This window comes from Palaemon carinicauda, chromosome 14, assembly GCF_036898095.1.
Source record: "Palaemon carinicauda isolate YSFRI2023 chromosome 14, ASM3689809v2, whole genome shotgun sequence".
Classification (NCBI taxonomy): Eukaryota; Metazoa; Arthropoda; class Malacostraca; order Decapoda; family Palaemonidae; genus Palaemon; species Palaemon carinicauda.
The window spans coordinates 3,938,199-3,955,145 of NC_090738.1; the positions used below are offsets into that span (position 1 = coordinate 3,938,199).

At 37.9% G+C, this 16,947-nt stretch overlaps 1 protein-coding gene across 1 annotated transcript in view; it reads right to left on the reverse strand.

Annotated features, from left to right (window-relative positions):
* Window positions 1-16,947, reverse strand: part of LOC137653847 (uncharacterized) — an 829,144-nt gene that overhangs the window by 342,128 nt on the left and 470,069 nt on the right. Inside the window, exons 35-39 of the mRNA XM_068387498.1 lie at window positions 16,386-16,822; window positions 15,818-16,014; window positions 10,211-10,412; window positions 464-638; window positions 50-216 (exon numbers count right to left, since the gene is read on the reverse strand). Of these exons, the coding sequence (XP_068243599.1) occupies window positions 50-216; window positions 464-638; window positions 10,211-10,412; window positions 15,818-16,014; window positions 16,386-16,822 (1,178 nt within the window). The remainder of the gene's footprint in view (window positions 1-49; window positions 217-463; window positions 639-10,210; window positions 10,413-15,817; window positions 16,015-16,385; window positions 16,823-16,947) is intronic.

The following is a 16,947-nucleotide window of genomic DNA, read 5'->3' on the forward strand; positions in this document are numbered from 1 at the left end:
CTCGAACAAGATATCTTTAGAAATTGTAAATAAAAAAAAAAAAACTCACCAGACCTTCCTTTGCATTGCTTCACGAAGCACCTCATGTACAGGACGGGCATTATGGGGATCATGGGCGGCCAAGTGGAGATCATCAACAAAAATAGCGAGGCGTCGTTTCCCTTTGGCACCAAAACCTCCAGTTTCACGTTCAACTGTATAGCCCAGCACCACGCTCTGAGGATTGGATATTAGCCAAATACTAAGTTGTTTAGCTAATTAATTCACTAAAAGACAAACAGCAAATAATGGAAGAATCTATTACTGTACTGTACAGGTACTCATTAAAATTGCAACGAAAACTCATTCTTGGGCATTGTCTTTTCGATGAGCAAGATAGTGTTGCTTTCAATCATATCCATCTATGGGATCCTAACTGTACTTTGTCGTTTTCTTTGTGTAACAAAACTATCATCTAAATTACCTTTATATCCTGAGCAACCGCAGCAGGAGTTATGGGTAGAATAACAGTCTCGTTTTCTGAGGATTTCAGGTTCCGGAAGTAGTGCTTCATTGTTACTCTTCTCCCACTTTGTCCCTCACCCAAAACCAACACCTTTCCAAGAGAGCGTCCACAAAGTCCAATCAGATACTCTAGTCTGTGAGAAGACAAATTGTTTTATAATTATCTACTAACTGGTGTACGCGACCTGTCAAATATGACGCTTAGACATTTAGATAGCTATCCACACACACAAAGATTCAACCCTTCCCACTCCCTCCCCTTTCCTAACTACAACCCGCTTATTTGGTAAATTATGGGAGATTGTGGTTTCCCAGTGTACCTCTTGGGTTACACCCCTCACCAGGGTATGACCACTCTCTCTCCCTTGCTGATCAGCGTGACATAAAAGATATATATATGTATGTATATATATATATATATATATATATATATATATATATATATATATATATATATATATATGTATATATATATACATATATATATATATATATATATATATATATATATATGTATATATATATATATATATATATATATATATATATATATATATATATATATATATATATATATATATATATATATATATATATATATATATATACATATACATATATATATGTATGTATATATATATACATATATATGTATGTATATATATATACATATATATATACATATATATATATATATATATATATATATATATATATATAATGTATATATACATATAAATATATATATATACATATATATGTATATATATATATATATATATATATATATACATATATATATATATATATATATATATATATATATATATATATTATACTATGATGGCTCCCAGGTCTAGCAACCAAAAATATTTTATAAGATGGTCCCGTGTCTGGGAACCAAACATATAATATTATATATATATATATATATATATATATATATATATATATATATATATATATATATATATATATATACATATATATATATATATATATATAATGACTAGCAAGCGAAGCAACTTCTTGAATTCCAAACTCACCTGTTTGCTTTTACATTAAATCTGTTACACTTGGAAATATTAATACCCGAACACTGAGACAGTTATATAACTCCCAGACAGCAGTATATAAAACACTGAATATCCAAAGGTCTCCAAAGTACACTCAAAACAAAACTGGGTAATTATTTTTTAGGTTTATTAAAACAACTCACTTCGATTCTTTACAGGATACGAGCGAATACTAATTTAAACAGTGGTGATTGGAATAATACACTCTTTACAAAAATAAATATAATCTATATAAATCACAACACTTTGAAAGAATTTACATAAAAGCAAAAATAAATCACTCAAAATATTAAGTCTGAGCACAACTTATATTAAGACAAAAATGTTACGACCTGAAAATTATATAATCACTTGGCAAGAGATATTAAATCTGAATAAACATTAAAAGAAATAACTATACTCTGAGAATTATACAATCACTTGTTTCACTTGAAATTAAATCTGAATACAATATTTAAGATTGATACTCAATTTAAACAGATAACCAGATCACGATACCAATACCTTTCACCTTACTACAGGGCTAGTTACAAAAACTTTACACAATGCCAACACTCATCCCAATACAATAGATTCAAAATCACCGTTTCGTCTTACGTATTGTTTCAACACACGATTTACTTTGGGACAAAGAGTGACTTAGGAGAGCACATCGTATAGACACTCGGAGAGAGAGAGAGTGAGGGAGGCATTTTCGCTCTTTCACAGGACGGCTGCTTCTCTACTGCTGCTAAGCAGTCTTGGGGCGCCTATATAAGACTTAGCTACTTCCAGAATGTTCCAGGTCCGAGGTCTGGAAGCGTGGGGCCTGGCCTAGGGGAATCAAGAGTTATCAACTATCAAGTATCAAACAGGGGGACTCACTCTCAACCAGCTCTGCCCTAGGGCCTTCGCAAATCTTCCAAAGCACATGGCATATAAAAAAATTGCGTATTTTCTCTCAAACATGACGCAATACCTCATAGAAGATATAAAAGAACATTACATATGCCCTTGTTCCTATCTCATATGGTCACATAACCCTCTCAAAAAGCTTACGTAAGATTTTGTAACCAAATACATGAAAATAAAAAGTAAATTCTTAAAATAACGTAAATTTACATATACTGACTTGAATGAAGAATACGACGAATTAACAACGAAAGTCTTACGTAATTTACACAATAAACTTGAATCTACACGAGAGGAACTCATTTTAAGAGCTGGCTAACCTCTACAATGCACAAATGAAAACATAAATAAAATCATGAATAAACTACTGTATTTACCCTACACTACACCAGCTTCATAAGTATACATATATATATATTTATATATATGTATATATATATATATATATATATATATATATATATATATATATATATATTTATATATATATATATATATATATATATATATATATATATATACATATATATATATATATATATATATATATATATATATATATATATATATATATATGTATATATTTATATATATATTTTTTATCTCATACTGGGATCGAATCCTAGCCCCTTCAAATGAGAGGCCAGGTTGCTTCCATCCATTATCACCAGAGGCTTAAAATATGCTGGAACCTAACTGCTAACTGCAATTCAGGATTTACCTAGCGAGACATCAGTCTCTTACCAGCGAGTTTTCCACAACTTTCCTGCCCGCTAGGTGACAGAATTGATAGCTTTTTTAATTCAAATTACCACCATTGATCTAATATGGATGAATATCAACACAATATTGTGCTCAAATAGAAATAAATTTTTATCTCATACTGGGATCGAACACTAGCCCCTTCAAATGAAAGGCCAGGTCGCTTTCAACCATGCCATCAAAGGCTCAAAAGTAAGAGACCTGGCCTCTCATTTGAAGGGGCTAGGGTTCGATCTCAGTATGAGATAGAAATTTATTTCTAATTGAACACGATATTTTGCTGATATTCATCCATATATATATATATATATATATATATATATATATATATATATATATATATATATATATATATGTATATATATATATATATATATATATATATATATATATATATGTATATATATATATATATATATATATATATGTATATATATATATATATATATATAGCCATGCGTTTTCTCTCTAATATATAGAGGAGTATTATAACAAAACCATATAATTACTAACATGATAAACCAAGTAAGTGACTGACAGGGGAACCACGAAAGGCTTTAGAAAATCTTTCATATTTGTTTTTCATTATCTGGTTATTCTTCTTTAAACAAGTTAACCATTGACTTTTGAGAGAGGATCTGATTGGTTTCATGGTTCATTAATGCTATTAAAGACCACGTGAGATTAAAATTGGAAATAAAGTTTCTTTATACCTAATCTTTTAAAATGGCAGAATTATGTTGAAGTATTTTCTTCAAAGGTGCATTTTGTAACTTTTGCTAAGTTTCCAGAAAGGGATGATGGCAGAGTCATCACTTATTGTGCAATATAGCAATATAGATTACCACTATTTAAAATCTAATTTCTTCAGTTAGTCCTTATTTAATTATTGTATTTAATAATTCTGTTCAAGTATAATATTTCGGTAATTGGCTGCCATGGATTGATAATCTTTCTTGATACTGCTAGGGCACGTAATGAGAAGCAGCTGAGAGCTAACTTGTTCAATATCTGAGATATCATGTCTATATACAGGAGTCAGGATGGAAAAGAGGTGCTTGGGTCGGGCGAGACGACCTCTATCCACTAAGGTCAAGTTTGACTGAGCATTTGTGTTTCTTATGAAACTTTACATACATGAAATACATGAAATGGCATAATACATACATCAGCTGAAAGGCCGAAAAAAATCTACACACATAGGTATATACAAATAGGTTGTAACAAGAACGGTTGAGAAATGACAAGTATAAACTCGGATTTTGGCGAATCAAAATCCGACAGAATGATGTCTTTACAAGTACTCCCCCCACCCCTCAAACAAGGATTATTTTACAATAATTATTGTTGACAACGTGACATTTAATCCTGGTATCTTTGAGGAGTGCGAAGGCACACCTGGGTTCTTGAGATCGGACGAGGGTCGTTGTTGGAGGCTGATCCCTCTGATGTGTCGTCCGACAGGATGCCTCCCCGGGCGGGTTTTCCCGGGGGTTTTGACTTTCTGTCATTGGTGCTGGTTGCACCGAGTGGGAGGAGGCTTGTTTTAGGGCAGCACTCAGGTATGCCCGTTTTTGGCATTTGCAGCATCGTCGTCATCGTCCACCGTCAAGAATGCGGGTTTCAGCCTGCCAATGGTGACTCAGTCTTCTTGGCCATGGATCATGAGGCAGTATGCCTTGAGGGAGGTCTTTACGACGCAGTATGGACTTCGGAGGGGTCGATGTGCTTCATTTCTGATGAAGACGTAGCTGCAGGTGTCCAGGCCCTTCGGTTTGATACGCTTGATCCTGTCGGTGAAAGTCCTCGGACACGGTGTGAATTTCCCAGTAACCTCACAATGCCTCATGATCGGTGTGTCCTGGTTGGTGTTATTTGTTGGAAAGAACTCCCCAGGTACAGCCAGTGTCTCGCCGTACACTTTCTCCACCGGGGAAACGTCGTCCTTTGCTCTGGGGGTGGTCCTGAGGCTGAGGAGGACCCACAGTAGTTGCGATATCCAGTTTTCATCGGTGCAGCGGGTCATGAGGGAAGCTTTCAGTGAACGGTGGACCCTCTCTACCATGACGTTGGCCGCGTGGTTGTACGCCATCCTGCTGTGAAGGGATGTTCCTAGTAGGCAAGCCACGGAGGCCCATAGCTCAGACAGGGAACGTTGGCCTGTGGGAGGTACCTAGGGATGAGGGCAACTGGTGCTGGTATTGCAGAGAAGAGTTGAGCCCGTCGGGTCCAATAGGACGTCTTCCAGTTTCAGCAAAGTGGCCGTCGTGCGGTATGCTGCTGTCTATGGGTCGGCAGCTTGTTCTCGGGCAAGGTCCGCGTACTTCGCGAGTAGGTGGATGGAGTGGATTCCTACCCGTGACAGAGCATCGGCTACAGGGTTCTTCTTGCCTGGTAGGTAGCGGATTGTACACCAAAACACAGCGATGGCAGCCAGGTGCCGTTGTTGTCTCGCTGACCATGCATCGCCTACCTTAGTGAAAGCATGGACAAGTGGTTGGTGACTTGTTTGGTGAAGGAGGCCCCTTCCAAGAGGTACCGGAAATGTCGAACGGCCTGGTAGATGGCCAGTAATTTTCGGTCGAGCGCACTGTACCGTGTTTTAGGGGGTTTAAGTATTCGGCTGAAAAACGCTAGGGGCTGGGGCGATCCATTCGCTACCAGCTCCAACACTACCCCTCAGGCGAAATTGCTGGCATCGGTGGTGAGTCTGTGGGGGGTCTCCGGGTCCTGGTAGACTAGTGTGGCGGCGTTAGCGAGGGCAGCCTTCGTCTCATTGAATGCCTTCTGCTGAGGCGTTTCCCATTTTAACTTCTTTGCATTCCCCTTCAGGACGTCGTTCAGCGGTGACATGATGCGAGCGATGTCTGGGATGAAACATCGATAATAATTGACCATGTTGATGAATTCCTACAGGGCCTTGATTGTCGCAGGCGTGGGGAAGGTCCTCACTACTTCCACCTTGGAGGTCATGGGACGAATTCCCATCGAGGAGATGTCGTGTCCAAGGAAATCCACCCTCGATGCACCGACCGTGCATTTGTCAAAGCAGACCACTAACCCATTCTCCTACAGGCATTTCAGGACCGCCCGGATGTGGTCCTTGTGCTCTTCCTGCGATCCGGAGAATATCAGGATGTCGTCCACGTAGTAGCAGCAGAATGGTAGATTGCCGAGGATGCTGTCCATCTGGCGCTGGGGGGTGGCCCCCGCATCTCTGAGGCCAAAGGTGGAGAAGGCGAATGTGTACGTCCTGAAGAGTGTGATGATGGCCGTCTTTGGGATGTTGTCCGGGTGGACGGGGACCTGGAAGTACGACTTGAAGAGCTCCATCTCCGTAAACATCTTCGCCCTGTGCAGGGCGCCGGTGAGTTCTTGCATGTTTGGCAGGGGGTAGTGATCAGGCGTTGTGATCAGGTTGAGGTGGCTATATTGCCTGCAAGGTCTCCAGGTGCTGTCGGGTTTCTTTACCCTGTGGAGGGGGAGGCCCATGGGCTTGTCGCCTTCTTGCAGATCCCCATCCGCTCCATGTTGGCAAACGCGTTCTTGGCATCACGGAGCTTTTGGGGTAGTAGTCGGCGTAGCGATGAGGGGTAAGGAAGCACACGGTGGGTATGCCTGGGCCGGCGGTGAGAGGTCGAGAACGGCATGTTCCTGTGTCAAGGAGCTGTCTCCGGGCGACGTCCACCAGCAGTCCGTGGTGGGCCAGGAAATCTGCTCCCAGCAGGGGGCAACTGACGTCAGCGATGACAAAGAGCCAGGTGTAGGAGCGTTCCATGATGGAGATCTCCAATGACCTGGTCCCGTAGCAGCGGATGGGGCTGCCGTTGGCAGCCACCAACAGAGCGGTGGCGTCGGTGGGGTTTTATTGGTCCTCCTTCATCAGCGGGAACATTGACTGTAGGGCACAGGTGTCGACCATCATCATCCGGCCTGACAGAGTGTCACGTAGGTAGAACCCCACCTGTTGGGGTCCCGTGGTGTTGGCGGCCACAGTCGATGTTGTAGATGGCCACCGTCCTAGTTTTTGGGGAACTTGCAAGGGGGTCTGCAATTCATTTCTTCCTTCCCAATGGTCTGGTGGAAATAACACCAGGATGGGTTAGCCTTCTTCATCTGCCGTGGCGGTGGTCTTCTCCGATGCACTGCATTGACCTCTCGCCTTTCCATTCCGTCCTACCAGTCTGCGTCGTCGTCCTCTCTCTCGACCATGTGAACAAATGTTGGCGATGCGGCGTGCCTAGAGGCCTCTGTAGCTTCTGAGCCTTGAGTACCAGGTCCTCCATTGGAAGTGCGTCCGCGTTATCGAGCAGGGTCCCAGCATCCTGAGGTAGGCGACGCAGGAAAATCTGCCTGAATAAGCTGATCTCCTTCCTTCGACTGTCTGCGTCGACTACCGGGAGCATCAGGAGGCCCACCATTTCTTCCCAGGCATCCACGAGCGAGTTGTCCCCCAGAGGTTGGTTTATCAGGTCCAGGACTCACTGGACCCTCAGGGGAATGGAGAGGGAGTATGTGGAAATTAATTTCGTTCATAGGTTGTCGTAGTCCACCCGACCTGACCATGTGGCCAGCCAGGAGGTGATCCGGTTGAACACGTTCTAGGGTAAAGATGATAGGACGATGTCGGCATTGGCTCCTCTGTCTGTCATTCGTGGCTCCCTGAAGAGCACATCTGCCCGAAGGAACTATGATGAATGGTTCCTCTGTGAGAACGGTGGTAGCCTCATGCTTGACCTGGGGGATGATTGTGTTCTAGCGGCGTCGAGTAGCGTTTGTGTTGCGGACGTAGTGTCTGGCGCAGGATCGGTTGAACTCTGTACCTCAGTGCTCATTGTGCTGTCTCACACCAAAATGTGGTATGCGCCCTATATAGTCCATTAATGGTGTCGGGTTCCTGTGTGGTCGTAGATGCATAAATGGCAGGGCCAAACTAACCAGGAAAACGCCAGAACGCAAGAGTTTTGCGCCGTATTGAGTCCGTTAGTGACGTTTTTTATGTTGACCCAGGAAAAGAACTTTCAGAAAACCTAACTAAGGCGTTATATGGTTCCGTAAAAGGTTCTCTGAAAGTAACACAGCCATAGTGAGTCCATTAATGGCGTAGTCAAAACTGCAAAGTTACCATCCAATCCAGGAGGTCACCAGTTGTGAGGGCACGCAATAAGAAGCAGCTGAGAACTGATTTGTTCATTATCTGAGACATTCTGTTTATACTGTATACAGAAGCGTGGACGGAAAAGAGGTGCCCGGGTCGGGCGAGACGACCTCCGTAGCACAAAGGTCAAGTTTGGCCGAGCATTTGTGTTTCTTAGGAAGCTTTACATACAATGTGTGGAACATGAAATACATGAAATGGCATAATATATACATCGGCTGAAAGGCCGGAAAAATCTACATACATTGGTATATACAAATAGGCCGTAACAAGTACGGTTGAGAAATGATAAGTATAAACCGACAGAATGATGTCTTTTCAATACCAATCATACCATGGCCATGTCACTTCTAAGTTTGTCATCAGTGCTACTCTCCTTCTCTCGATCACACTGTATAAAAATTATCTTTTTTTTTTTAAAAAATACTACAGTATAATCAAGCAAACACTAAGTCTCTTAGCTCTTGTTACAGCATAGTATTTACTCTTAACACTCAAAAACTATACTATCGACTTGATCGTTTTTAAACAGTTTAGTTCCTCATTCTTTTGAGTATCACCAAAACAATTCTCTCCTATCCAAAGCTATATTGACCAATTGATTTTAATTTTTCATTAATACACTAGCAGTTTCTCATTTATTATCATTATTTTTTAAATATTATTAATTATCATTAAATTTACCACTACTATGATAATATTATCATTACCATTATTATTATTATTATTATTATTATTATTATTATTATTATTATTAGATTTACTACTACTGTACTATGACATCATCATCATCACTATTATTATTATTATTATTATTATTATTATTATTATTATTATTAGCCAGATTGTAACCTAGTTAGAAAAAAAGAAATCTACAATCGGGAAAGCAACCAATTACAGGATAGAAACTATTGTACCAAGATCTAACTTCTAATCGATTTAACTGTTTGATTGGGAAGATAATTTGACAAATTAGTCATAGAAGGAATAACACTTCTTGAACAATATATTGTATGAAGCAATGAAATAACTGGTAAGACTGTTAAGAATTAACTGTGTACCTAGTACAGGTATTACATGGAAGAAGGTATAGTCTGGAAAGATCCAAATGCAAAGGATGATCCGAATTATAAAATATCTTAAAACAGATAGAACTAATTAACTGGAACTGTCAGAAATAGCATCCAGAATTTAATAGATCTTAAATTTTACTCAACAATTCAAGATAAGCATCAACAACTGCTACCCAAAACAATTAGTATGTACTTTCTCAATCCCTTACCAGTAATACACATAACTTCAGTTTACCAAAGTTAAATAATTCAAAGAACAAAATAAAAAGATATGACAGTTTAATAATAATTTTCAAAAAATTTTTTAAACACAAAAAATATGGTGATAATAATAATAATAATAATAATAATAATAATGATAATAATAATAATAATAATAATAATGGTAGTAGAAAGTCCTCAACTTACAAACTTAATAGGTTCCAAGCTGTTTGTAAGTCGAATTTTTGTAACTTTTGTCCTAAGGTATGCCTAACCTGACTCCCATGTCTAGGACTTCCAGCTGCAAAAGTCAACAAATAGTTTTGTTTCACTTGAAATAAATATCAAGTCATTACAAATATCGTTTTGCTTGCTGTATCAAATCATATAATATTGTTTTATTGCAGTATTCATGATTTATGATTCATGATTTCAGTTGGAATGGTGTTCGTATCTCCGAATGTTAGTAAGTTGAGGGCCTTCTTAATAATTGTAATGCTTTACACAACAGACATTAAAAAGATTCAATTTCGATTGATGCAAACCTTGTACATTCAATTATTGGAACAAGGAGTGTGGCTATCTTCGTGGTTTCTGGTATTTCTGTGTGCTTGATGATGTCTGTCCATGGACGCCAAAAGGATCTTTGCTTGGCGTCAAACACAACGTCAAACACACTTCCTTCTGCAGGATACGGACATCCTATTTGCTCAATGGAGTCTGGAGCTGGGTAGTTCTTATTATAACCTGCAAAAATAAATATGTAATAAAAGTTTGTATGTACGTTCTCTCTCTCTCTCTCTCTCTCTCTCTCTCTCTCTCTCTCTCTCTCTCTCTCTCTCTCTCTCTCTCTCTCTCTCTCTCCCTCTCTCTCTCTCTCTCTCTCTGTATATATATATATATATATATATATATATGTGTGTGTGTGTGTGTGTGTGTGTTTTAATTACATACAAGTAATTTCAAAACTATCAATTCTCTTATACAATTTACTACCTCTCTCTGACATCTGAGACAGAATGCAACATTGGACAATTAAGTATAATAAATATAAGTTTAATAGCACATACCTCAACGAGTAGAGGGGTATAATATCCAGACTACCTCAGAAACAAAAGTTCCACAAGAGCTTATATTATTGGTGTCTAGAATTGCAAAGTATGTACAATAGAAGATACAGTAGACCCTAACAAACTGGTCTACTAGATACACTAGTCAAAACTGGAGGAATCAGGCTACGGTTCGATACAGGGCAGGTTAGGTTAGAACCTCTGCTAAAAACATTCACTGGATTTCTTAGCTTGTACAAAAATGTCTAAAGCGGCCAAGAGCTTATGAAGTTCATAAGTATCAAAATCCCGAGCGCTCGTTGATGATTATGGGGCTAATAACAATTGAGCATCTGATAACGGTTAGCTTAGCATTTCCAACTTATCTATAATCAATTCTCCTTGGATTTTCCTTTAAACTGAAAACAAATTTATTCTACATTTGGTCTTTTCAATTTGTTCCCAATTTTCTTTGTGTCTTCTAATTTCCTTTATCTACATTACCAACATTAACTAATAATTTGTGTCCAAAGTACAGTAAACTAATTGGTATAGGCTACGACATTTGAGGCATTGAACCTGGTACTGGGCTCAGGGAAATTAAATTTCCTAACTATTCTTTGAACAAAATGTTGCCAATATAATTATCAACCCTTCGAGCCCCAACCCCTAATCAAATGATTGGGCCCTCAAGCCTCACGCCCTTTTTCTGGATATTTTACTTAACTCAGCACCCAAGCTATAAAAGATAAGACTTTACAGTATTTATTATTGTATACTTGAATGATCAGAATTTTAATAATACAATTTCTTATTCCTGTGAACCTTCCCCGATTTTCATACTGATTCCTCTCCAGGAGCTTGGTTTATTCAACTTTTACCCCCTCAAAAAAAGGACATTTTCCAATTTCTTTCCTTTCAATAAACACTTAGTGCATGAATGGACAATCCAGCAGAAAGTGGTAGTTGATGCACCATTCTCTGTCTCAGTTTTCTGTCCCCAACTACTGGCCACACGTACTCCATACTATTTGTTTATTACTACGCAATGAAATGTCTTCAACTGGCTTTCTTAGGATTCATTATCCATATTCCCGTGGTGTATCGTGAATACTGTGATTCAAATTACAGTACATTGTGAAAAGTAAGTTTCCCTTTTTTTATTGATATATACAGTAATGTTACATATTTTGGAAAATGTTCATATAGGTAAATATTTAAGGAGTGAGAACTAACGGTAAATTATATAGTATATTTGGCACCAATGGGTGTAGTTTTCACCTGACGTAAATTATGTCTTATGACTCCCGAAGGGTTAAATAAGTCTGGATATTCAGTAAAAGATGAATTCAACCTTGCATACATACTAAGTTACAACTACCAAAAAATACACATTAAGCTGAAATATCTGACCAGAATTCATTGTGGTAACTAGATCAAGATCTATGTTAGGTTGATGTAGCTTTATAATTTCTCAGGATAATTTGCAATCACCTTGAATTATTCAAATCTAAACAAATACCATTTAGGGTCAAGACAACAAATTTCTAACTCTAAAATCTCTGCTAGGGTATAATTTTTCTTACACTCCCCTTTAATTCTTCTTTATTCAAATTATCATTTTGTTTACACTTTCTAATGTTAAAGAAATATGAAAAATGTTGAAAAATATATATATATATATATATATATATATATATATATATATATATATATATATATATATATATATATATATATATATATATATATATATATATATTTCTCCAACTATTCAAACCTAGAGCTCTTTATAGCGAGATATATTTCGGCGACAGCTGAAACTAGCCATAAGACGTTTAAGCGGAGGGGTAGCAGGGGATATACCAGCCACAACACTCCCACACGCACTAATAATAGTACGTTTCTTTGAAGTTGCAAGCAGTATTTCCTGATAGATAGGTGATGGCTGGATCAGTATGTGTAGACTTCTATGTTTATATAGTTAGGAAAAATACACATTATTTCCAAATTTGTAATTTTTTCCGGTACTATATTGTATACAAACCGTGGAGACTTGGCTTTAAGTGTGTAGAATTCCAAAACCAAATGGCTGGTAACTGCTACGGGGTTCAACTCTGTGCTTCCCATTTTCAGAGCACCAGCCACCCGTTGAGATACTACCGCTAGGGAGTTATGGGATCCTTTGACTGACCAGACAGTACTACATTGGATCCTTCTCTCTGGTTACGGTTCATTTTCCTTTTGCTCTACACATACGCCGAATAGTCTGGCCTATTCTTTACAGATTTTCCCCTGTCCTCATATTTTCGAATATTTTCAAATATCTTGTGTAATAACATATGTATTCTTTAGTATTGTGCCTGTTTAGCTTTGTTCGCCCCTGTTTTGTTGTGAACAATGTTTTTTATTCGAATGGTCACACTCGCTTGAACTTAATAAATTCTTTGGGATATTTTTGAAAGTCAATACCATTATTTTTTTTTTATGTAAATTTAATGTTTTCAGACTCAGAGGAGTCTGAAATTTAGTAGGGGGCAAGCTGTCATGTATATATGCAAAATAAACACGTCATTAAACAGGTCGTGTGACATACTTCCAAGACTGTTTCTATGCACGGGGACATGTTGCGTCAAGTGGTGCCATATAAGTAATGACATATCATAGCAGTCTGTAACTCCTTCTGTACTCCCCTGGTCCACGCTAGAGGGAGAGGAAGCGGAGTGGGGCTTTTCTAAGCAGTAAGCGCAAGTTACATCCACTTCTCACACCAACCTCCACCACCTCCTAGCTGGAGGAGCTCCTTTATAGCTATACACAGGCAGGATGTCCGTACAACCAAAAATCAAAAGATGAAGAGTTGAGTACAGTAGATTTGTCACTGCTGTGACCAAGTGCTGCCTCGTCATTCCACGTTCATTTGACTGAGGGCCAAGAACTGTAATGTAATTAGTAATCCATTTTGTGACTTAGAATTTAACATGAAAAATAGTATGTTTCCTCTGTGCCCCTACCCTCTTGCGTGACTTGAGATTATTAATTCATAGTAATTTGTGTAAGAGTACTGATATTATGTGAATGTAAAGAATCAAGAAGAATTCTGATGGATTGATATAGTTCGAGTTGTCATTTAGTTAAAGTGGTCTTAGTTATCATTAATCTTTTAAAGATGAACTATGATTAACTGTATATCACTAACTGTGAAAATAAAATATCTCTATCATGATAGGTTAATCACCGTTCACTTCCCCATCTCCTTTATTGCAATTGTATATTTTATGTGGGCATATAACATTGCATGGGTACATCTTACACTCGTGACGAAAAGATAGCGATTTGTCCACAAAATCATAAAAAATGTGAAAATAAATCATCTTCATGAACATTTAGAGATAACATAGAACAGAAATGAATATCAAAACTTACTTCAAATAATTTAATTGGATATTATACTAAAATAAGGTTTTGTATATCTATGCTTCTCTTGACAAGTAACTTATTTGGAAGAAAATGTAATAGTCTTCCGTTAACACGTCTAGGGGCCTAGAAAATTACACAAGTGAAAATCATAAATTAGGCCGGGCTCATCACCACTCAAAGCATGAAGCTTTAGCTTTCTGAAGTTAAACTAAAAATAATATTCATTAAATAATCATTCCATAAGAAGGTATAAAATGGTTGGAAGCAATCACCCACTACATCGGAACTCAGTGGTTAGAAAGGTTACAAAATTATTGGAGATAACACACGAAGAAGAAATTAGAATTGTTAGGCAAAACTTTTGAAGTTAGCCTAATGTACTCATTCTTCTCTGTATTTACTCTAAACTAAGCACAAACAACAGGTGTTGAATTAATTACTTTACATTTGTGATCAAAGCCATCAATTGCACCATCACCCTGACATATTGATGTTAAACAAAGACATGAAAATTTTGAATGACATTGTGATTTTTTAGTTCAGAATGAACTACTAAAACTCGATGTAAATCGCAGATCGAAATAAAGAAGTCATATTTAGACAGCAATCAATGAGAAACAAAGTAGGAGGTAATGTCATATCAACACACAAACAAAGCCACTCCAACACCTAAAAACATAAAAGACACCTCACACGTCTCAAACTGTCGACCTAACCAGACCAGGACTCCTCACTGCTAGTAGGAAGGACACTGGTGATTGGTACAATATATGCACATGCACTTCTGGGGACTAAAGCGATGTCAGGCAGGGTAGCCAATTGGGACTACGGTCTACCCTAAAGCCAAAGCAAAGTCCTTCAAAAAGAAGGCAACTGTGCTTACCCCACACAAATGGGAAAAAGCAACGAGAATGGAAGAAGAAGAAGAAGAAGAATGAATGAATGAATTGTTAGTTGCCATCAACTGAGCGATGTCGTGGCTGTTCCCACAGACGGAAGCATTTTGTAAGGAGAGAGAACGGTAAAATATTGAGTGGAAGCAATATGAGCATAAAGAGTGTTTCATAAAAATAAATGAATACTGTACCTCTAACAGTCCATATACAAATATGCTTATGCTTGGATGAGTGTTAAACATACATATACTATAAAGTAAACCACTAAACCTAAATTCATAAATACTCTATAAGTAGAACTGCCTCTTTAAATGCATACTTACTTTTCATATTGCAAAAAAAAAAAAAAGAAAAAAAAAATTACCAGAAACCGGAGCCTTTATAGTTGGTTGGGACGGACTGGGTTAGTAATTAAAATGTAACCTAAATCTCCCCAGCTAACCTTACCGACTTACCTAGCGACTTCCTTTAAACCGCCATATCTTTAGCTTACCCTAAAACTAAGTCCCAACCATGTGTTTGCTTTCCAACCGGCTTCACTCCTGGCAAGGTAAAACTAAAAAATATATAATAAATCGTAAAACTAGCTTTATAATATCATATTTCAGACAAGGATTAACGACATGCTTCCCCCATAAAGAAAATCGATTTGACAAGTAATATAAAAGTTTATGCTTGTCTCAACTAACAGCATACACCCCCAAATACCTTATGACCTTTCATTTTCTTACTAAGAAAATCTAATTAGTTATGCCAGAACTGAACAAAAAGTGTCTTTATATATTACCCATTACAAGTCTCCGGTAAAACGTGTTGAAGACTTCTTTTGACTCCTTGGTGAGAGCACCAGCTAAAGACCAAGTAAGGGAGAAGAGAAAGGCAGCTGTTGTCCAGATAGGCCCAAGTTTTCCCCTTTCCTTTTGGGATACAGACTCATCATGCAGGACATCGTCAACCATCGTTGCGGTGAGGGGGAACACAGGCCTTTGGTTGATGAATAAATTATCAGTTCAAAAGATAAGAAATGACTAAAGGATAATCCTCAACTACACACTAAATATTTTTTTAGTAATTCCTTATAATTTAATGCAAAGCCAATTACTTACTTATAAATGTAAAGTATTGTTTTCGATTAAGATTGTGTACAACACTGAATATTAGGAAAGTATTTGATTTATAATATCTGCTTCTTATTCATAGCTCTTCGCTTTTCCTACATAGCTCATCAGACCTCATAACGCTAAGCAAATAAACTACAGGATAGACTTCCAGTATGAGAATACTACGAATTCAAAAGAAACGTATCTTGATAGTGGTTGAGCATTCATGGTTCGCTCCTTGTAAATATACTATACCTGATCAAAGAAATCTGATTAACAGGAAGCAAATGACGACAATTGTCCCTCAAAAACTGGAGTGCTGGTGGAATGAGCCAGTTAGCAAGATCTCTAAGGAGAACCCCATACTCATCCCACCAGGGTAAATCTCCATTACCAGCAGCATTGGCTCCTTTGGCACCTGGTCCAACACCTTTTGGGCCCACAACTGACGGTCTTCCCCCTGGGGTAGGACCCTTGGTAACTGCTCCCTTCAGACCAGCATTAGACACTTTGGATCCAGGAGCTCCAGGTTTCCCATTAGCCTTGCTAGCAGCTGGTTTGGTCGTTTTGCTCTTGTCTTCTTCTGGAATCTTAGCATTATGATGTAGCCAGAAGTGCATGATGACATGCCATGAGATGGTTTCATTCCCAACATAAACCATCCCACATCGAGATACTGTTGCTGGAGAGGCCTGTATTGGAAGGTCATGGACAAGTTTTCAAATATAGAAGAGGTTTATCAATGCTTTCATAAGAGCTATTCCAAAAATAATAACAATATATCAGATCATTGTAATACCGATGAACCAATATATTG